Source organism: Aethalodelphis obliquidens, unplaced genomic scaffold (genome assembly GCF_003676395.1).
Source record: "Aethalodelphis obliquidens isolate GAN/ISIS:26980383/991018 unplaced genomic scaffold, ASM367639v1 scaffold3, whole genome shotgun sequence".
Classification (NCBI taxonomy): domain Eukaryota; kingdom Metazoa; phylum Chordata; class Mammalia; order Artiodactyla; family Delphinidae; genus Aethalodelphis; species Aethalodelphis obliquidens.
The window spans coordinates 51,975,605-51,999,550 of NW_020837947.1; the positions used below are offsets into that span (position 1 = coordinate 51,975,605).

General features: G+C 35.7%; 1 protein-coding gene across 5 annotated transcripts in view; it reads left to right on the forward strand.

Annotated features, from left to right (window-relative positions):
• Nucleotides 1–23,946, forward strand: part of ATG5 (autophagy related 5) — a 119,293-nt gene that overhangs the window by 83,713 nt on the left and 11,634 nt on the right. For all 5 annotated transcript variants that reach the window (XR_003429321.1, XM_027089556.1, XM_027089575.1 and 2 more), the window contains one exon: nt 17,655–17,772. Coding sequence is in view for 4 of the 5 variants with exons in the window: in XM_027089556.1 (XP_026945357.1) it covers nt 17,655–17,772 (118 nt within the window). In the remaining variant the exon portion in view is untranslated. The remainder of the gene's footprint in view (nt 1–17,654; nt 17,773–23,946) is intronic.

Genomic DNA, 23,946 nt, shown 5'->3' on the forward strand with positions numbered 1-23,946 from the left:
AGGCCACAGCAGTGAGAAGCCCGCATACTGCAAAAAAAAAAAAAAGATAGGCAAATTTTGATAAGATGGTCTTAATTATTTCACTAAAAATTATATTTTAGATCCCTCCATAAAAAATTATTAGTTTAATAGCATGCTTATATTTTATTATGGTATTCTAATATATGTAAAAATTAACATTACTGTCAGTTATTCTTGTGTATTTTCTTTCTCATTCTCTCCTTTTGATAATTTCAACTCTCCTTAAACACTCTGAGAATATGAGTAGATATGGTAAAAATAAGTTGAACTCCAGTCAGTTTGAAATTTGAAAAAAGCTTAGGTTAACTGTGAGATGACATAAAAAATTATAATTTGGCTAAAATGAAAATAGAGTTGTTTCATACCTAAGTATTCAATAGTATTTATATCACAAAATAAGATCTTGGTGTATAACTCTTTTAAGAAAATATTTTCAATTCAAGTTTACTCCTTGGTTTATTATTATTTATTAAGGCACCTCATATTACAGGTAATATTTGAGTTTCTTGGAGGAATTGTCAACCATATGCCATGGATAACCTACACCTTAGGATGGTCAGCTGCTGCTTTAATGGGTTGATTTACAGCCTTCCCATCTTTTTCTAACTGACGTGGGTTTTAGTTTCCTGATTTACTGCTGGCCTAATGAGGTCTTGGCAGATGTTAAGCTCAGTCCCTGTCTAAAGAATGTTTTTTTCCTTCAGAAAGTTTTCTACTACCCATATCATCTGTGTGTGTCGTTATCACATTTTTCTTTCAGTCCCTTTCCATCTCAGAGAATGCCAGCAGCCAGAAATGATGCCCTATAGGGTGATCATTTAATCTATTGACAATTTCATGGTGTAAGAAAATTTGCTTAATCACTTATCTATTCCAATAGTGAAAACTACCTTCTGATTTTTTTTTTCCTGTTCTTCTCATAAATGATTTTCATATAACAGGCCAGAACACACAACACCTGTCTGTTAAGAACAGAATTACTAGGCTTTGATTCTTAGTAGTGGTTCCTTCTTTTGGGTAAATATGAGAATTGCTTTTGGTCTAATTACTCATACTTTTAAAATAACTACTTACTAATAATTTCAAGTAGGTAATGTATGTGTGATTATTTAGGAATATTAGAAGGAAAAACCAATATAAAAATACACAGGCTAATATCTTATTCTTTATTTCTGGCCTGAACCTAGAAAATTTTGTTTGGCATTTTATATCCTGGTATATTACTCTTTGATGAAGTTTGTGTCTTAGTTGTTGGGTCATACCCATTTTTTTGTTTTTTTTTCTTAAATTTTGTTTTTAATTTTCAAGGTTTTGGGGGGGTTTATATATTTTTGCTTCGTGATCCATGCAGGTCGTTTATAATAATAAGACAAGTATTAAGGAGATCATGTAAATACAGAGATATATGTGTAGATATATTGATGCATGCATCAATTGTATTGCTATTACATATAGATGCAGATCTTGATATATACATATTTGAAATTTCTAAATTGTTGGCTAGGCAAGTTGCTCCTTTTGCAGATCAATTGTGATATATTAAAATGTTAATTCTCAGTTAAGAAATATAATCTAAACTATACTAAACAGTCAATTGCGTTATCTTTTGATGCCTTGGGAGCACTTTATAGAATATATCTTGTCTCAAACAGGATGTGTCTCTCAAAGGTCTGTTTCAAACAACCCTGTAAATGTAAAGGAATGTCAATGCTGGTTCAAAGAGCCACTGTTTGAGTGGGTAGTGGATAGAGGGCTCTCTAACAATGGAATGATGAGTCTTGATCACAATTAAGTTCAACAGGATTGGATCTACATTTGGCAGTCACATGAGGAGACCATATGTCTACCTTGGGCGTGATCTTTTCATGAAAGTCACCTATCTGTTATGTTGTGACACAGTTATGTACACGACTTAAATTAATTAAAATCGTATGAACTGTAAAATTCATACAATTTTGAAATTGTATGAATTGTAAAATTCATACAACTTTTGAAATTGTATGAATTGTAAAATTCATACAGTTGTGAAATTGTATGAATTAGTAAGCTGAGGATTTCAAATGATTATTGAATTCACTGATGAGTGATTTGTGTATTAGATGTGTGGCTGAGTTAATGTGCACAAAACTTTGAGAAGTCAAACTAATATGTTACTTATTATTAAACTTCATTAACCATATTTTACACCATATTAAATCTGTCTTCAAAACATTCATGTAAATGGATATTACATTTCAAATGTAGAAAATTAACAAACTAAGAAATAACATGTCCTCAAAACTAAACACTCAAAATGTTAAGAATACATACTGCCTTGGATTTCTGTTTGTCTAGGTATTTCAAAGCATAGATAAGAGAAACGTTGGTTATTTCATGTATGTGAGAAGAAAGAATTTCTCCTGTTAGTTTAAAATTTGAAAGAAATAATGTATTTCAGTAGGCACTTCTGTCCTTTAAGTCTTTCCTTCCTTTCTTTTCTTTTCCTCCTCCATTTCTTTTTCTTCATCTTTCTGTCCCACCTTTTTCTTTTACAGAACCCCTCCTTTTCTCTGCCTCACTAATCTGAGAAGTTTTTACTATATAATAAGCATTTCCTTTTTTTTTTTTTTTTTTTTTTTTGCGGTACGCGGGCCTCTCACTGTTGGGGCCTCTCCCGCTGCGGAGCACAGGCTCCGGACGCGCAGGCTCAGCGGCCATGGCTCACGCGCCCAGCTGCTCCGTGGCATGTGGGATCTTCCCGGACTGGGTTACGAACCAGTGTCCCCTGCATTGGCAGGCAGACTCCCAACCACTGTGCCACCAGGGAAGCCCAGCATTTCCTATTTTAATTAAAGTTTTGAAGTTTACTTTTAAAAGCAGAGCTTTACTAAAGGAAAAATACCTCTATTAGCTTACATTTAAAATCTTTTTCATCATGATGAGGGTAATTATCTGTTACTTCTAAGAAGTAAGCCACAGCTAATTTCTGACTGCATACATGTTTAAAGTAACTTAGCCTTGGGACAGTTCTGACGTCTGCTTGTGTAATGCAGCATTCGTACTCTTCACTAGGTGTTCATTTTAGCTACAGATGCTTCATATTAAACAGGGTAGAGTAGCTTTCAAAAGGATCTACACATCAAAGTATAACTAGAACTCTGGTTTTTACGTTGCTTAAGGAATCCTTAATGGAGTAGAAATAACAAATTTGCTCTTCCCTCTAACACATTATTGTTTTAAAAACTTTTTTACTTCCATGCCTTCCTGAGTCATATCACATATAATTGAATAGATTTATTACTTCGGAATGTTTTAACAATGTCCACATTAAATAATACAGTAATTTATGTTCTGTGTAAAGAAGGCTTTCTTTAATTGTAATTAATTCTGGGGAATAATGATCTGCTTTTGGAACAACAAATAAAATTCCTTAAATAAAGAACTATATTTTAAGTTGAAATACACACTCTTTCACCCATTTTGTAGTTCAGCTGATAACTCTTCATAAGTGTCATGATAATAGCTTTTAGCCACAGTTTATTCTCTTCTGCCTCACCACAGTCTTCCATTTCTCAGCTGGATAAACTGTCACTTAAGTTACACAAGAATTAATCTTCGCTCTCTATGGTCCTCTTAGACCCTTATTTAAAAAATCACCACTTCAGTGTACTAAATAGCAAAATGTTTATGCTATCTTAAAACTCCCATTGTGGAAAGAAACCTGCAATTCTGACTTGCTGAATTGGTGGTATTGGAAAATTATCTTGAACTAAAATTCTGATGGGATATATTAGCCTACTTTGGATTCTATAGACAGTCCTTTCTTCATATATTGTGTTCCAAACATTTGGATCTGTAAAGGAGATAGGACTTGTATTATAAGTAAAAAAAATTCCTAGGATAGGCTACATAATTAGTAATGAAATTGAACTATGATATTGGTACTGTAAAGCCTAACCTGCACTTAGAATATCATTCCTTTACCATTCTAGATTCTAAGTCGAGAATCTGTGAGAGGAAGAGCCCCTCTTACTGCAGAGTCCCTCCTCTCCATTCGGGTCTCAGAAGCGTGGGTTGGAATCAGAGGTTCCAAGCTAGCAGGAAGGAAGTAGGTAGATGAGGAGTTCCCCTCCTGCCCTGACTGGTGGAGTGGGTTCTGGGAAATCTCAGAAATAATAGACGTAATGAATCTACAAGCTGGGCAACAGTTGATCAATAAGGACATTTTTTATGATCCAGACACCCTATTTGGTAAGATAGATTAATTCTGTTTTATATAACCCTTTATTATTAAATTCTGAACTCATTTTAGTAAGTCCCCCCCACCCCACCCCCGCCGCACACGCATGCTTTAAACTAGGTTTTATAATTTCAGAACTTTCGGGCTTCATTTTAAGCATCAGAACATGATTTTAAATGAGTTAAACAAATTAAGGCAGAGTTATTTAAATTCCCACAGGCAACTTTAAAATTGGCACGATGCTATACAACTTTTTAAAGAAAAATTTATAATTTTTCTGAATTCATGAGGACAGGGATATTTCCCTGATCCTTATTGTTTGGAAACTCTTGACTTTAAAATTTTTTAATTTGTGGGGGTGGTATAATTATTGTTTTTTAAGAACTCATGAAACAAACATGGTTTGATGAATAGTTGTAAATCAAACTATGATGAATCTGAATTATCACCCCAGAAGGACTCCCCCCACTGCCCACCCATTTGAAGACTTTTTACATTATGTTTTCTTTTTAATAATAGCTTTATTAAAGTATAACTTCGATATCATAAAGTTCACCCTTTTTTTTCTTTTGGCTGTGCCGCATGGCATGCGGAATCTTAGTTCCCCGACCAGTGATCAAACCCAGGCCCCCTGCAGCGGAAGTGCAGTCTTAACCACTGGGCTGCCAGTGAAGTCCTAAAGTTCACCCTTTTAAAGTGTGCTATTCATTGATTTTTTTAAAGAATATTCACAAAATTGCTGCAACCATCACTGTTATGTAATTTCAGAACACTTTTATCACCCCCAAAAGACCCTACACCTGATTAGCAGTCACTCATTCTTCCTTCCTTCCTTCCTTTCAGCCCATGACAAATTCTCCCTCACCTCCAGTTCATGGCAACCACTAATCTACTTTCTCTCTCTGTCTCTCAATGGATTTGCCTATTCTGAATGTTTTGTGTAAATGTAATCTTAAAGTATATGGCCTTTTGTGTCTGGCTTCTTTCACTTTCATTATATTTCCATGGTTCATCAATGTTGTAGCATGTTTCGGTACATTCCTTTTTATGGCCAAGTAATATTCCACTGTTTGGAGATATCACATGTTGTTTATCTGTTCACCAATTGATGGTTATTTGGATTGTTTCTGCATTTTGGCTGTTATGGATAAACGTTGCTGTAGACAATAATGTACTAGTTTTTGTGTGGACATATACTTTCAGTTCTCTCGGGTAGATACTTAAGCGTGGAATTGCTGGGTTATGCGATAATTCTATGTTTAATCTTTTGAGGAACTGCCAGACTGTTTTCCAAAGCATGTGCACCATTTTATGTTTCGCTAGCCGAGTACGAGGGTTCCAATTTGTCTACATCCTTGTCAGCACTTGTTATTTTCTATCATTTTAATTATAGCCATCTTAGTGGGTATGAAGGGGTATATCGTTTTGGTGTCAGTTTTCACTTCCCTAATTACTAATGATGTTAAACATCTTTTCATACGTTTAGTGGTCATTTGTATGTTATCTTAGGAGAAATATCTTCAAAACCTTTGTTCTTTTTTAGTTGGGTTGTCTTTTTATTACTGAATTATAAGAGCTCTTTATATCTTCTAGACACTAATTCCTTATCAGATATATGATTTGCATATATTTTCTCCCATACCGTAGATTTTATTTTCATTTTCTTAATAGTGTCCTTTGAAATACAGAGATTTTTAATTTTGATTAAATTCAGCTTATTTTTTCTTTGGTTGCTTGTGCTTTCAGCTTGTCTTGCCAAATCCGAGGCCATAAAGATTTCCTTCTATGTTTTCTTTCAAGAGTTTTATAGTTTTACTACATTGTTTTTCTTCATATGTTTTTTAGAGTAGTCAAGGGCTATGTTTTTTTAATTTCTTAATCAGCAGATTACTTTCAACAGTGAGATCTGTAAAATATTTATCACTAGTTTTTATTTGCTACTTGTAAAAAATTCACAAGGATTTATGAAATCTGCTTTTGATGATGCTTCAGTAGGATAATTTTTTTAAGTTATTTGTATCAGAAACAAAAATATCAACATTCTCATAGTATAAACTTTATTTAGCATTCACTGTAAAACCTACAGACCTTGCTCAGAGGACTGAGGATCTTGTAGAGCTTCATAGCTCCTGGCCCAAGTTTAGAAACACTCTTCTAGTGGATAAGACACTTGACTGGACATCAAGAGAACAGAATTTTAATTCTGAGGTCAACACAACCTCTTTTACCCAGATGTTTCTTCTTGCTACCTGGATTTCTATATTTGTACAAATTAAAAGTGCTGCATAGTTATTTTATGTAATTATACCATAAAGATAGAAATAATATGTATATAAAAGTATCCTTTGATTCTTTAGTCAAAAACAGTTTATTAATTACATTACTCTTGTAGTAGCCTACCTTTTAGTATGACTTTTAGGTAAAATTAGAAAAGATATTTTAAAGCTCTTATAGATAATGAAATTTAAACTATGATTCCCCAGGTATGGTTTTGAAATCTTTCCAGAGAAACCTTAGAAGAATTAAGATAATTATTACTAAACACATCAATCCTAGCACTTTCATAGGAAGCTTTTCAGTTGGCCACTCTACTAATAATTTCAAATAAAACATTTTAAAGCCATATAACTTGTTTTATAAATTAGCTCATAAACAGCATCAAATTGATCTCAATCTTGAGTAAGAGGGATATGGTACTTCCCTGTAACACATTTTATTCAGTGAAAGGATATGAGGAAGACACAAACTGTTGCCTGTATTTGAAGAAAATTTGCCTTAATTATTTATGCGGCAAAATGTATTTTGTATTGTCTAGGCAGAAATATAATAAATATAACAATTTAAATAAGACAAAACATAAGCTTCAAACCAGATGTGTGGATATAATTCTGATGGGTGCTTTCATGTAAACATAGTCTCAATTAAGACACTGCTGCTTTGAGGATTAAGTGTCCCTGACTATAATAATGACAGCTTTTCAAATGTTAATTATTATTTTTCAGAGTTGTTGGGAATATTAAAAATGGACTTCAGACTCTGGTAGCGTAACTACAGAAAGTGCTTATTTTCAAGTCTCCTGTTTCCCTACATAAAGGATAAAAGTAGTCTGATTAAGTGGCACAGACTCCCCCCTCCCACTGTCCTCCCTGTCCCCCTACTTCCCACCACCAAAAGGACTGTTTACTGTAAAGGTCTAAAAGCATTCATTTGAAAATGGCCTGTTCTTTTTTACTTAATGAGGTATTGTAATTGTGTATATTCTTAAGCTAATTTTAACATGAGGCTTCTTTTGAAAAGCATGTGATGCAAAATTTGACATGCATGAATATATCTAAGGCCAGATATGCATGTGACAGTTTGAAGCACATATCATGTGTCATTGTTGGTAAAGTCTGTCAGCATATCCTCTATAAACCCCTATTTTCTTTTTCTTTGTGCCACATATTCTAATGAACAAGACTTCAAAGGGAACAACTCATGGTTGGATACTAATTATTTTTTATTCTCTCTGTTTTTGGTTCTGTAAAGACTAGATAGTGTTACCTTTCTTTGGTCCACATTTAACCGTGCTTTTAAACGGAGAAATGAAAGGAATTAATCATTGTTAAAACACCTGTTGCACTAGGTGTTTTGTGTATCTCATCTTATTTAATTGTTATAACAGTCATTCAAAAATATATATTATTTCCATTTTTCAGATTTAGAAACAGACTCCCAAAGACTGATGTAATTTGCCTTACGTACCCAGTCAGTTGTGTTGTGAGTTGGGATTCCAACCAAGCCCTTGCTAATTCAATGCATTTGACATTCCACGCTTTATGTGCTAAATTTGTAGGCCGCTTTGCTCCCCTTATCCACTAATTTCTCACAGGTACTGTTATATTCCATCTGCCTCTGAATATTTTAGTGGGGAGGGGCATATGAAAGGGAAGGATTGGTGCTGTACTCTGCCTGAAATAGTCTTGTCTCTTTCTCTGTTTTAAAAAAAAATTCTCCATTTCAAGTTGGAAACTGGAAGACCTATATTCTCTCCTTTGTTTTCATCTTCTTTAGAAACTCCCTACAATTTTATTTAATACATTACATTCTACCACACTTAGCATATTTTACTTTGAACCTACTGGTATATCTTGCACACTTATAAAATGAAATTATGTAACCAGTTTTTTGTTTGACGTTTGTTTGTTTTTTACTTTTGTTTTTGCTCTAGCTGCCAAAAAGTCCAGAGTTAAAAAGTTTATGCTTGGGCTTTAAAATTTTCTCATAGCACTTTGTACATATTTCTGTTATCACTTAACACTGTTACAGTTATTTGTTTATGTGTGCATTGTTCATCTTTGTATTTACTAGCACAAGTGATACCTTCATAAGTGCTCAACAAATGTTTAATGAATGAAGATTTCTAATGTATTTACCCCTGCCCTCTGGTTGTTAGAGATCCTGGACATGGGTACTACTACTGGGATAATTCTTTTTGTTTGTTTGTTTTGTTGTGTTGTGTTGTGGCTGGACTCTTGACTGTCTGGGTCTGGGCTGTTTGGGGGCAGGTGGGGAGACAGCCATGAGGACTGTGCCTAGTTGCCAAGACCACAGGGCTTCACTGGACTAGGCAAGAATTTACCCAAAACACATGAAATCAGCCTAACTCTCTAAAAATAGGAAGTAGGAAGTGCATCTAAGAAGCCAGAGATGAGAGCTGCCAATGGGGTGAAGTGGAATCATAGTCAGGAAAAGAAGATGTGATCAGAAACTGGGAGATTTGGGAACAGGCTAGGAAGCAGAATTTGAAAGGATGTGGAGGGAATGTTTCTGGATGGAGGCTGTGAGCACTCTTAGGGGGTGGGACTAATTTTTGAGTTACTGGATTAAAGGAGAGCTACTCAGGGCTGGTCAGAGAACTTTGTGAGGGGAGTAACCCTGCTCATTTTCTGCTGAATACCTTTAACAACTGCCTGATACAGAAAAGAGGTGAATTAAAGTAAGAATAAACAAATGAATTAAGGAAACAAATCTATTTTCAGATCACACAATCTATCCACATCCCTTATATCCACTCTCTCCATTTTCTTTGCCACCACACAAGTTCTTATCCTCATTATTTCTCAAGCTAACCAAAGAGACTCCCCAATTCTCCAATCTCTTCCAATTTTAATTTATGTTATAGACTGTAGCAGGATTAGTCCTTTTTTTCCCTCATTCAATTTCTGTAAACTAAAAACAAAAACAGTTCACCCAATTCTCCCACCCCCATACTCCCCGCCTCTGGCAACCACTGATCTGTTCTCTGGATCAGTGAGCTTGGTTTGTTGGGGTTTTTTGTTTTTTGTTTTTGCGGTACGCGGGCCTCTCACAGTTGTGGCCTCTCCCGTTGCGGAGCACAGGCTCTGGATGCGCAGGCTCACTGGCCGTGGCTCACGGGCCTAGCCTCTCTGCGGCATGTGGGATCTTCCCGGACCGGGGCACGAACCTGTGTCCCCTGCATCGGCAGGCGGACTCTCAACCACTGCGCCACCTGGGAAGCCCCTGGTTTGTTGTTTTTATTTTTTGGATTCTGCATATAAGAGATGGGATCATTCTATCCAAGACAAAGATGTGTTAATAGTTTTTATTGTTATTATATGCATGCTTTTGCTACAAGCAATCTCAAATCCTTTTTTTAAAAAAACATTGACAGGAAATAAATGTAATATTCTTTGTTTCAGTTTATTTATCTTTATATCCTTGTAATGCTTGTCACATTACAAGGATTAATGGAATATCAGTGGCCACATGATTCTCAAAAGTAAAGTATATATTGTGGGTTTTTTCTACAGATATAAGGAAAGTTTTATTGGTGTTCATCATGTCACCATTTTGGCAATAATGAAGGCTTCATTACTTATTATGTAAAGCTTTTAAAATATAGTAAATTTAGTTATTTTAAAATTGTGTCAAGTGAAAATGCACTGATTTTGATGGCCCTAGTTAGTGGAGTTTTTAATATTGGAAGTAACTTTACAGTTATATGTGTTTTATTGGACTTATAAAATCTAGTGTTTCCAATGCCTTTCAGTTCAATTTATGCTAGTTACAAATATAGTAGATTTGCATAAAAATCAGAGCAATTTTTTTCACTTCTTGATATTTTTATAATTTATTCCTTTTCCATATTTAATTCTTCTAAAACACATAGTACTATCTATATAGTCAATGAAATAAATCTAATTAACATTCTCTATTAATAAGTAGGCATTGCTAATTCGTTATAGTTCAGTATAGCTGATTTTTTAAAAAAAAATCTAAAAACCTAACAAGTGAACTCCTTTTTTTTTTCGATACGCGGGCCTCTCACTGCTGTGGCCTCTCCCGTTGCGGAGCACAGGCTCCGGACGTGCAGGCTCAGCAGCCATGGCTAACGGGCCCAGCTGCTCCGCAGCATGTGGGATCCTCGCGGACCAGGGCACGAACCTGCGTCCCCTGCATCGGCAGGCAGACTTTCAACCACTGCACCACCAGGGAAGCCCAGAACTCCTTTGATGTACTTAAGCAAGTCTTGTAAATCAAATTTTATTTACAAATATAGTAAACCAATTATCCTGACTCTTTCATAGGACTTAAAAGCAAAACATACAAAGTAGCTGATGATATCAAAACTTGTTGCTGTACCTGGAGAACTACAACATATATAAAGTATCAATATAATATTTATTTCTTCAGCCCAACCAAGGGCTTAGAATACCAGTCTAAGGCTCACTGGACCAAATATTATGGATTCAGTTTACAGCGAGTCAGATCAGAGATCCTGAACCTGGGTACTACTACTGGGATGATTCTATCCAAGCAGTTCTAACAAACGGAGTCCCTTGTCATCATGAGGTACTGCTTGATGTATCAGTAGGAGACCCACCTACCCCCAGCCTTTTAATTAAGGGCGTTTATAAGTTTCACAAACAAATGAATCATCATGCATCTACTGGGCATCTTTTAGGTTGTATCCTTTCTGAATTTTTGTTTTTCTCTTTCATAACTTTTAATCTCTTTGTTTCAGTGAATAGAATCTCCTTTTCCTATTGGATATGATTCTTTCCTCTTTAAGGTCACTAACTCCATGGTCCGTGAACCAAATGTGTCCAGCTGTAATTTGTCATTTTCAACAAACTAACATTTCTAACTCATTACATTGATACAATATATATTACCAAAACAACAAAATCAGCCCTAATGCTGTGTAGTAACAGTGTGATGACAAGATTAGTATATCTTCTTATCATCCATATTTCATATTACAACTCAATATAAAATACATGTTAGTGTTTAATAAATTTCCTTTGACTGTCAAGTCATGCTTAATAAGAACAGTAACAGCACTTATTGAGCAATTACTGTTCACTAGGCCTTCTTCTAAATGCTTTTCATAAATTAACATGTATAATCTTCACATGAAGTTGTAACAGATGATACAGAAACATCTCCATACTCTTCACCCAGTTACCCCGACTGGTGACGTCTTCTATAACTACAGTAAAATATCATAGCCAGGAAAAGTGACGTTGATACAATCCACAAACTTTATTCATATTTCATTAGTTTTGTTCCAACACAAAGGCTACCCTTTTATAGCTCAGCCTCCAACCTCACTTTCTCCTTTCCCTGACCTCTGACAACTACTAATTTGTTCCCCATTTCTAAAATTTTATCATTTTACTAATGTTATGTAAGTATAATCATATAGTACATAAGCTTGAGATTGGATTTTTTTCACGTAGTGTAATTCCTTTGCATTCCATACAATTTGTTGCATGTATTAATAGGTTTTTACATTATTATTACTGAGTAGTATTCTGTGGTATAGATATACCACAGTTTAACCATTCACCTGTTGAAAGACATTGGGATTGTTTTTACTATGAACAATTGTGTACAATTTTTTTGAGAACATATGTTTGTGCTTCTCTGGAAGTACTCAAGAGTACAATTGCTGGGTCATATGGTAAATGTATGTTTAGTTTTGTAAGAAACTACCTTACCCTTTTCCATAAGAGCTGAACCATTTTACATTTGTACTAGCAATAGTACGAGAGATCTCGTTTCTCCACATGCTCACCAGCATTTGGTATTATTACCATTTTTTATTTTAGACATGCTGGTAGGTGTGTAGGGATGTTGTATTGTGGTTTTAATTTGCATTTCCTTAGTGGCTAATGACATGTCAGACATCTTTTTATTATTAATTAATTAATTTTATTTATTTATTTTTGGCTGAGTTGGGTCTTCGTTGCTGCGCGTGGGCGTTCTCTAGTTGCGGCGAGCGGGGGCTACTCTTTGTTGTGGGGCGCAGGCTTCTCATTGTGGTGGCTTCTCTTGTGGCGGAGCACAGGCTCTAGGCATGCAGGCTTCAGTAGTTGTGGCATGCGGGCTCAGTAGTTGTGGCTCACAGGCTCTAGAGCGCAGACTTAGTAGTTGTGGCGCACGGGCTTAGTTGCTCTGCGGCATGTGGGATCTTCCTGGACCAGGGCTCGAACCTACATCCCCTGCATTGGCAGGCGTATTCTTAACCACTGCGCCACCAGGGAAGCCCTCAAACATCTTTTCACGTGCTTATTTGCCATATGTATATCCTGTTTGGTGAAATGTCTGTTGGTGTCTTTTGCTTATTTTCTAATTGAATTCTTTGTGTTTTTTACTGTTGGATTCTTAGAGTTCTTTATATATTCTGGATACAAGACCTTTGTTGGATATGTAGTCTTGCAGATATTTTCTTTCAGTCTTGTCTTTTCATCTTCTTCACAGAATCTTTTCTAGAGTAAAAGTTTATTTTGATAAGGGTCCAGTTTATCAATATTTCCTTTTATGGATCTTGCTTTTTGGTGTTAAGTTCTAGACTAGCTCTGAATCAAGTCCTAAAGTGACTTTGCTTTTTTTACCCTGCCGTATAAAAACATTACAACATAAGCTGAATTTCATGATTCTGGACTTTTTAGCATCTAGATAAGTGAACTTAGAGAAAGTAGATTAAAACGAAAAAGAAATAAAATTTGAGTCTGCTAAATTGGGACAGTATTAAGTTAAAATATTCATTACAGTGCTCTAAAACTGTTGATTGTGGTGGTGGTAATGTTGCGGTGGTAGTGTGTGTTTTAGTGTGTATTTAGGTGGTTGTGTGTACCATGATTGTACTGTGTATATATTTTATCTCAGAAACTCTGCAGTGTAGATATTACCTCCATTTATACTCATGCATATGTGTGCAAACTTGATTCAGTAAAAGCTTACAAATTTAACTTAAAATTTTTACAAATTTAGTTCCTCTGCTTCTGTTCAGTATATCTCCAAGGTAAATCAACAGCATAACTTTTTCATACAAGAAAAAGTTATTGGTACAGTGATGAGGGTGCCTAAGTAAAGAAGGGATGGGGCACAGCCAGCCAGTAGCATCCTAATTTTATATACATTTGATGTGTCTAAGAAATGACTAACAGGGGCTTCCCTGGTGGCGCAGTGGTTGAGAGTCCGCCTGCCGATGCAGGGGACACGGGTTCGTGCCCCGGTCTGGGAGGATCCCACATGCCGCGGAGCGGCTGGGCCCGTGAGCCATGGCCGCTGAGCCTGTGCGTCTGGAGCCTGTGCTCGGCGGTGGGAGAGGCCACAACAGTGAGAGGCCCGCGTGACGCAAAAAAAAAAAAAAGAAATGACTAACATATTTAATTTAAAAACTAGCAAGGGCAGTTTCAAATATGACTTTACCAAGTCATATTATTTCTCATGAGAAAGTAATTCTGTTTCTTGAAAGTCCCTGAAATAGTTTGCATATTTACAAATATATGGCTAGATTAAGTGTTGTGGTGTAGTTTTATTACAGTGGCTTTCTTATCTATCAGGCTAAGGTTCAGATTACCATGGATATTGTTAGCATTATCTGGTTTTATGTATACTAAATCAAAGTTTAAAGAATTCATGTTCGTGGAGTTTTTGTATTTTTAAAATTCTTGCTATATTCAAAAGGAAAATAGCTTTTAAATACTTCCTAGTATAATTTAGTCTTCTCTGCTTAACTCCAACTTAGGTTTAATGAGATCTGTTAAGAAATTTACATGAATTTACCCTTCATTCCCATTGCCCTTTAGAACCTCTGTACAGTAGTTGAATTCCTGATCTGTCTGTGGATGGCTTTTGTTTTAAGGATAAATAACTCTCAAAATTGAGTAGTTTTCATAATCTTTGGTGTAACTTAGACACTTAATGGCTCTTTTCTAACATACTAACTTTTTAAGAATGAGAATATGTTTTTTTAATATGATTTTTAAAAATTAATTTATTTATTATTTACTTTTGGCTGTGTTCGGTCTTCGCTGCTACACGCAGGCTTTCTCTCGTGGCGAGCGGGGGCTACTCTTCTTTGTGGTGTGCGGGCTTCTCATTGCAGTGGCTTCTCTTGTTGCGGATCACAGGCTCTAGGTGCGCGGGCTTCAGTAGTTGTGGCTCACAGGCTTAGTTGCTCCGCGGCATGTGGGATCTTCCTGGACCAGGGCTCAAACCCGTGTCCCATGCATTGTCAGGCGGGCTCTTAACCACTGCGCAACCAGGGAAGCCCGAGAATGCAGGTTTTTAAAGGCACTCGAATAAATGTTAAACAGAAAGTGTTTATTAGATTTTTTATTGGGGTATCTTAATAAAGGTTTTTATTATTTGAAAAACAGCAGTTTACTTTGATGAGAGTTTTCTTGGTTACCATTCTACGGAATTTACTTAGAATATGTGGGCTTTCCCCCTCCCCCCAAGCAAATTGCATTATAAAGTTTGTTGAAGTTATACCTTTATTATAACTGCTCCACTTTGGGAGAGAGTTGAAAAAAGAGAAGTACAGGGAAATTACAGGCCATTTTTTCTAGGAATGGGAATAGGGGAGAATTTCTGTTTTTTAATATGTGGCTAAGACTACTCAGCCTTTCCTGTTTAGCATATTTTTTCATATTATTATAATATATATTATATTATTAGAGCTAAGCCACCTCATAGTTCTGTCACTAAGTAGGGGACGAATGAATCTTGAAAAGATTTATTTGGCTTTGCTGAAAACCTTAGTATTTTCAGATCAGAGCATGGATGATACATTTTGACTTTTTTTTAATTGGGGGTACAGTCCTGCCCCTCCTTTTCTACTGACCGGGGCCTAGTTGTCATCACATAGGCTTGCATTACTCAGACAGCCTCTCACCGATCATCCTGATGTTACCTCTTCACCAAGTCATTGTACACAGAGCTGCTTTCCATTAGTCTTCAGAAAAAGCCTCTTTCATCACGTCACTTCCTTTGCTAAAAAGTCTTAAAAGCCTCTTCATTGCCTGGAAGATAGAAAGCCCTAAGTGGGTGGTGGCTATTTTAAATTATTATTGCAGTCCCCTATTCATTTCTTTTTTCTCTGAATTCTTCTAACCTTTATTATCTTCACATAGTTAATCCTTGATTGTGCATGATATCATTCTCAGTTTCACCTGTGGGAAAACTATGAGCTTCCAAAATTGAAGGATATCAATCACACTTTAAAAAAAAATTTTTATTGGTGTATAATTGATTTACAGTGTTGTGTTAGTTTCAGGTGTACAGCAAAGTGAATCTGTTACACAAATACACATATCCACTCTTTTTTAGATTCTTTTCCCATATAGGCCATTACAGAGTATTGAGTAGAGTTCTCTGTTCAATCATACTTTTAAAAACTGAAGAGTTCAGTTAGTGAAGTGAATTGCATTATATTCAGTGCATACTTATTAAAATTTTAGTTTTTTTCATACTTTCCATATATGCTCAACTGTATTATTGTAACACCGTTTTTAACATTTATTATGTATTCACTGAACACACAGTGTAAAGCCAGGAGAGGTACTCACATGCTTGCACCACGTCTAGCTTTTCTTACATCGTAGTTTATGTCTGCACTTAAAATCAGATGATTTTTTTACCAAATCCGGTAAAAGTTATCTTGAAGAAGTTGAGGTATATACCTCTGTGATTTAAAAACAAACAAACAAACAGGGACTTCCCTGGTGGTCCAGGGGGTAAAACTCTGCGCTCCCAATGCAGAGGGCCCGGGTTCTATACCTAGTTGGGAAACTAGATCCCACATGCATGCCACAACTAATGATACCACATGCTGCAACTAAACATGCCGCAACTACGACCCGGTGCAGCCTAAATAAATAAATTAATTAAAAAACGAACAAACAAACCAAAAACTTGTCTTTAGTGGCTAGGTATTTGAAATCATTTTCTTATAAAATATTAAGATATTACTCTGTTCCTGTAGGTTTTTATGATTTTTCATTCCAGGAAGCTTAAAACAAAAACTTAGCATCTTAAAATGAAATACCAGTTAAGAGTTGTGGTGGGTATTATTCTCCTTATCATTTACTTATTCTGTTCTTGGCAGTTCTCCTATTCCCAGAATAAACTTAAGAGGTATGGAATGTCCCAGATTTCCAAAGAAACTGGGTGCAAGATCATAGAACTCAAAAACGACAGTGCTATTTATTCATAGATTGGCTGATTCCAGAGCCTCCGCAGTCTGTCATGGGGAGGCTGCATCATTGTTGTCGTGCTTCTAGAGAGGGAGTTTGAGAAAATTAAACCTCATTTTTCGAATGGGTAAGACGTTGAAATTCTTAGCAATAAATTATGACATAGTGCTAATAACAATTGTCAGAGGAAATACATCTACTATTTTGAAATTTGTTGAACCTATAGAAAAGATAAAATAATAAAACAACTAAGACCATATAATACCCTTCACCTGGATTCACCAGTAATTAACATTTTTTCACATTTGCTGTCTCTTTCTACACACATACTCTTTCTCGCTCCCCTCCCCAAACCATTGGACTGTAGGTTTCAGACATCATGGTACCTTACTCCTAAATACTGGATCATGAATTTCTTAACAATAAGGATATTGTCCTTATAAACATTATCACACCTAAGAAATTTGACATTAAAATAATATTATCTAATGTTCATTTCGTATTTCCCCATTTATTCCAAAAATGTCTTTTATAGCTGATCTTTTTAAATTTCTTTCTCCAATCCAGTATTCAGTCAGACTTTTGTGTTTTGTATTTAGTTGTTATATCTTGTCAGTCTCTCTTAATCTTTTTGTATTGTTTTTGTTTTTTTAATGCCTTTGACTTTTTTGAAGTGTTCAGGCCAGCTGTGTTTAGAATGCTGCACGTTCTGAATTTGTTTTATTGCTTCCTGTGATTAGATTTACTTGAGTTTGTGTTAAGCATTTTGGGCCATAATACCACATTTGTGATGTTATATGCTTCTGATTACACTATATCAGAAGACAGCTAATGCCAGCTTTAAATTTCTGATCTATTAGTTCATAATTCGCAGCAACAGAGACTTAATTGTTTGAAATCTTTTTTCATTTTTCGAATAGACAACAACTGAACGGCCTTTCATTCAGAAGCTTTTTCGTCCTGTGGCCACAGATGGACAATTGCATACACTAGGAGACCTCCTCAGAGAAGTCTGTCCTTCTGCAGTTGCTCCTGAAGGTAATATAATCAGCAACATTAAAACATCTCTTTCATTTCTCTTTGTTACTGAAGTAACATAAGCATTCTATATTTATAAATAACAGTTGTTAGTTACTTCAGGAAGATATTTTCATTATCTTGTTCATCTTTTGAAATAGAAGCACTTGATATTTAACTTATTATTTTATAAATTATTGACACTAAGAGAATAAGAATTTCACTCTCTTTAGCAAACTAAAATACACTTTTAAAATTACTCTCATATTTCTGGGGCCTTGCATCTTTCATTTGTGAATTCAGTTCTGGTAAACATTATTTTTAATCTCCCATTGTGTTTCTTCTAAAGGAAGAAAGGAATTCTAAAGGAATTCTAAAGGAATAAGAGATAGTAAAAAAGAAAAGAAAAGAAAAGAAAAGGTCTTGCCTTTGGTTGATATTTTAAATTTCAAAATATTGAATAATGGATACGTATTTTATTTGAATTTTTTGCTACTCTTTAATGTTTTACTCAACATTGTTCTCTGAGGCTTTAACATTTCACAAGTCCAGTCAAGAACTTGCCCTGTTTTGTAGTCCTCATTTTGTAGCTTAGGTTAAGATTGTTTTCCTGTAAGCAGAGGAAAAATATAAAAACCACAATTCTCTTTTCTTAATTGCAACATAAGGAACACTAGGAAAATGCAGAAAACTAGGGGGGGAAATGCTATAGACCCCTAACTCATAGAGGCCACTATTGACACACACATGCAGATATATACTTGAATATTTGAGGGGGGTGTGTGTGTATAAAATTATATGTCCTGCTGCTTTTTTCACCTAACATAACATGATAGTCATTAAAAATTCTTTAAAGCTATGTTTTTAAATACCAGCATATGGTCCTTTATATCAATGTACCATAATTTGACCATCACCCAGTTACTGAATGACTTGTCTTATTATTGGTTACACTAAGCTGTAGGGGAAATTTCAGTGGCATATTGCTGTATTTGTTAATATATTGCCTAGACTTGGATTTATCATATAGAAAAACATTTAAAACTTGCCACTTTAAATCCTTTATGGGAAGAGGTAAGGCATTAGTAAATACAAAGGTAATACTTCAGTAGATAATGCTGTGTTTCTTATTAATATATCCTAAGTTGTGGTGATGGCAGTATTATTTACATGACTTGTAACTGTATCACACAGTTCAAGAATCATATAGTATCTATGGAAATGGTTTGCCTATTAAGTAGAATTAGAAATAGTAGGATTGAGAGGAATGTTGATATTCTAGCCTAAAAGACTAAACAAAGAATATGGAACTCAAAATGTATGCTATTTGGCCTGTGAATATAACTATTTTTCTTAATTAAATATGCTTGCCTTTCCTGGCATTCCTATGTATATCTAGCACTTTGAAAATACACAAAGGCTCAAAAGGAGGGGAGAAGAGGGGCATCTGAAATACCATCAGAACCAGTTCCAGAAGGGATCAATAGAAAAGATCATTGACCACTACTCAAAATTATGAAAATTGAGCAAGTTTCATTGGTTTAAGAGGTTACTAAATAACCTCTAAGTTATAACCTCTTATAATAACCTTACAGTTTACTAAATATAGTAAACTATATTTACTGAGTCATTTGTCACCACTGTACTATACTAGTCAAGGTTTTTGATACTGTCATACATACTCATATCTCTAATAATAGGATAATAGTATCTTATAATCCTCATCTTCTTTATTGCTATATAGTTTTCATTTTCAGTAAGAGTTTTTGTTAAATAATTTTTTTGCCATTCAGTGATTTTTATTAAATTTATAGAGTCGTGCAGCCATCGCCACAATCTAGTTTTGGAATATTTCCATCACCTCAGAGTTCCCACGTGCTTGTTTGTAGCTAATTTCTGCTCCTATTGGCAATTATAGACAATTACCAGTCTGCTTTCTGTCTCTGTAATTTACCTCTTTTGGATATTTCACATAAAGGGAATTATACAAAATTGCAACTGATTGTTTTCACTTAGCATAATGTTTTTGGGTTTCATTCATATTGTAGTATAAATTAGTAGTTTGTTCCTTTTTATTACTGAGTAGTATTCCGTTGGGTGTATGTATCACATTTTATTTATTCACCAATTGATGGGCATTTGGGTTGTTTCCACCTTTTCACCTTTATGAATGATGCTGCTCTGAACATCCACATACAGGACATATGTTTTCATTTTTCTTGGGTAGATTCCTAGGAGTGGAATGGCTGGGTTGTATGGTAAGTTTATATTTAATTTTTTAAGAAGCTGCTAAACTTTTCCAAAGTGGCTGCACCATTTTACAGTTCTACCAGCAATGAATGAGGATTCCAGTTTCTTCACATCTTCATCAGTGTATATATTTTTTGTCTTATTATAGCCATCCTAGTGTTGTGTAGTGGTATCTCATGTTGGTTTTTTTAAAATTTCCCTAATGACTAATGATGTTGAGTGTTTTCATGTGCTTATTGTTACTCATGGATATATTTGATGAAATGTCTTATGTAAATCCTTTTCTCATTTTTTTCATGGATTATATGTCATATAATCCATGAGTTTTGAGAGTTATTTATATATTCTTCATACAAGTACTTTACCAGACATGGTTTGTAATTATTTTCTTCTAGTCTGAGACTTACCTTTTCATTTTTTTGGAAGAGTAAAAAATATTTTATTTTGATGAAGTCCTATTTATCAAGGTTTTTAATACATGTGTTCAGTTAAATAATCAAATATTTTTTCTAGTAGACAATACACTTGTATAGTTCCAAAATCTAAAAGTTTATAAAGGAATTTAGTGAAAAGTCTCTATCCCAACTCCTGTACATAAAATCCTGACTCAGTTCCCCTCTCCAGAGACAACCAGTGTTGCCATTTTCCTGTAAATCCTCACAGAGATAGTTAAGTAAACTTTTTAGTTTTGAACTCAAGTTATAGAAATTTGGACTGGGATATTCCCAGTAATTTTAGGAATAATCTTATTTTTCCAATTCATTTGATCCATGCTATAAGGGGTTTGTGTGTGTTTTTAAAATCTATTTAATGTCTATTTTGCTACATTCTTGAAGATTTGGGAATATAGACTAGTTTTTCCATTTGAAGTATAATTAAGAGATTGATCATTTTTATTGCTGTCAGAGACAGGACCCAGGCTGCCCCCACTGCAAGCATTGGCCTTCAGTTATTCATTTCTCTGCACTGTATTTTTCTTTCTTTTTGAGTACTTTGCAGTATTTTAAAGAACATCGAAAAAATGCTTTTATCAATTAAGAGTAAATTGAAATTTAAGCTAAAACTTAATGTTGAAATGGCTACCTGATTGTACTTTTCTTAGATGTTTTTTGACAATCTTCTTTCCAGAACATTGTCATGTAAAATGTACTTCTTTATAACATCCTTGACTATTGAGTGAGAACATCACAATAAGACTCAAAACCTTAATAAAACTGTTCTACTGTAAGGCGCTAGCCCCCCAACTGGCAGCACAGTTATCAACAAATCCACAGAATGATGAGACAAAACCTTAGTGGAGGGAGAGCAGGAAGAAATTGGTTGGGTGTTAATTTTGTATTTGACATCTTTAAAGAATCATATAACTGTTGAACCTTAGAGTTATTTTAGTTCAGTCTCTTAGTTTTTTGTTGTTGTTGTTTTGTGGTACGCGGGCCTCTCACTGTTGTGGCCTCTCCCGTTGCGGAGCACAGGCTCCGGACGCACAGGCTCAGCGGCCATGGCTCACGGGCCCAGCCGCTCCACGGCATGTGGGATCTTCCCGGACCGGGGCACGAACCCGTGTCCCCTGCATCGGCAGGCGGACTCTCAACCACGGCACCACTAGGGAAGCCCCATTCTCTTAGTTTTTTAGATGATTTGCTAAAGGTCTGCTTAATTGTAGAACTAGGTTTAGAACTCAAGTCTCATCTCCTGGTCCATTGGTTTTTCCACTTTACTATGCTACCATTTATTTTCATTTTCACCTTTTCAATCTTTTCACTTTTTTGTTTACTTTAAAATAACATTCTGAAATGTTTGCTTTTTCCTAACTCAATTTATTCTATGATTTGTGTTTAGTACCTAATCTGGCCTGCATGCAAGACCTACACTTTCTTTCAGTGTTCCCTGGTGTGATATTAGGGACCTGAGCTGCTGTTGTTACTGTAGTGTTCCTGTGTATAATTCTGGCTACTCTTCTTGTTGATTTTATGAAAATGCTGTCTATGACGTTCTGACATGTAAATGATAAGCAGTCACGTGGTTTGAGCTGACACATTTGTCAGAATGCACCTTAGTGCTTTTTTGCCATTCCTACACCCAGATCACAGTACATATACAAAGTTACTGTGGTCCTGCACAAGAATGGCACACACATTTGTGAGGCTTTTTTATTCCTTTAAAGACTCTTTATTCTCTCCTAAATTTTTTTAAAACATTTGTAAAATATTTATTTATTTTGTTTATTTATTTTTGGCTATGTTAGGTCTTTGCTGCTATGCGCGGGTTTTCTCTGGTTGTGGCAAGCGAGGGCTACTCTTCGTTGTGGCTCACAGGCTCAGTAGTTGTGGCTCGCAGGCTCAGTAGTTGTGGCTCGTGGGCTCTAGAGCGCAGGCTCAGTAGTTGTGGCGCACGGGCTTAGTTGCTCCGTGGCATGTGGGATCTTCCCGGACCAGGGCTCAAACCCGTGTCCCCTGTGTTGTCAGGCGGATTCTTAACTACTGCACCACCAGGGAAGCCCTCTCCTAAATTTTTAACCTGCACTACCTGCCCATCCATTCCTAAATAATACACAAGGTGACTCCCCTTGTTTTTTGGGTCTTTTTTAAAGGGAGGGCAGTGAGGTAGCCACTCACAGCATTAATCCACTAACCTGCCTCTTAGGCAGGTATCTTTTTGTGACAGACTTCTTCCCACCCAAACTGTCACATGCTTGTATCCATCAGGGAACATACACATACCATACACATACTTCATTGAAATGATGTAAATAGTACGTATACTTTTGAGGTACTCTTGATGGTACATTTCATACCAGGAGGAGGCCACATTTCTAATACCAGTATCTTATCTTCGGAAAAACTTTTATTTGCCTCTTCTTTTTGTCACCTCATTGGAAAATAACTGTCAGTCATTTCAGGATCTATGGGGAGTATTCAAAACATCAAGTCACTCTTTCAGTAAAAAACTTTACTGTCTCGTTCAGTACACCTGTGATATTGTCCGTAGTGAAGCATTTTGAAACACCTGCACCCAACTTAAGTTGAAAGTGAAAGACTTTAAGATTGAGTGTGTATGGATAAGAACTAGCTATCATCACATGATTACAGGAGAAAGTGCTTCATAAAAGTTATGTGGCACCATTGTCTACTATTCCTTACAACAAGTGATTCATGCATGAAGGAATTTTGCCTTATTTCATCATATGAAGGTAGAATGTACTAATATGCATGAAGACATGCTTTAGGTCATTATTCTTGTAACTAATGATGAGCTGCTTCATGTGTTTCTGTTTTTGTTTTGTAAGTGACTAGATAAGTTAGCCAAGGTAACAGGAAGTAACCAAAGGTGAGCTCAGGTAAATTTTTTCTGTGGTGTCAGTAGTAGTTAAAATGACTCAGAGAGCTAAGCTTCTGTAGCAGGCTTGAAGTGAAATTTCTTTCTTTGCCCATTAGAAACAACATACAAAAATTTTTAAAAACTAAAAATCATAGCTTTTATTCTTTTACTTTGGAGAATACAAAAATCTTATAAGCTTTGCCCAATCATGTTTCATTGCTTAGTTTTCTAATGTAATGTATAAAAACCTAGTAAGTTAGGGTTATAAAAATAATAATGTCCATTCTCACTTTTTTTTTTTTTTTTTTTTGCGCGGTACACCGGCCTCTCACCGCTGCGGCCTCTCCCGTTGGTGGAGCACAGGCTCCGGACGCGCAGGGCCAGCGGCCACGGCTCACGGGCCCAGCCGCTCCGCAGCACGTGGGATCTTCCCGGACCGGGGCACGAACCCGCGTCCCCTGCATCGGCAGGCGGACTCCCAACCACTGCACCACCAGGGAAGCCCCATTCTCACTCTTATAAGTTTATTTCAAAGTTCCGGTTGATCAGTCCTCTGTAACAGTTGGGCTCTTATAATCCTGAATTTATATTTGGTATTGTACAAATGGAGTGTGTGTATAGGGAAAG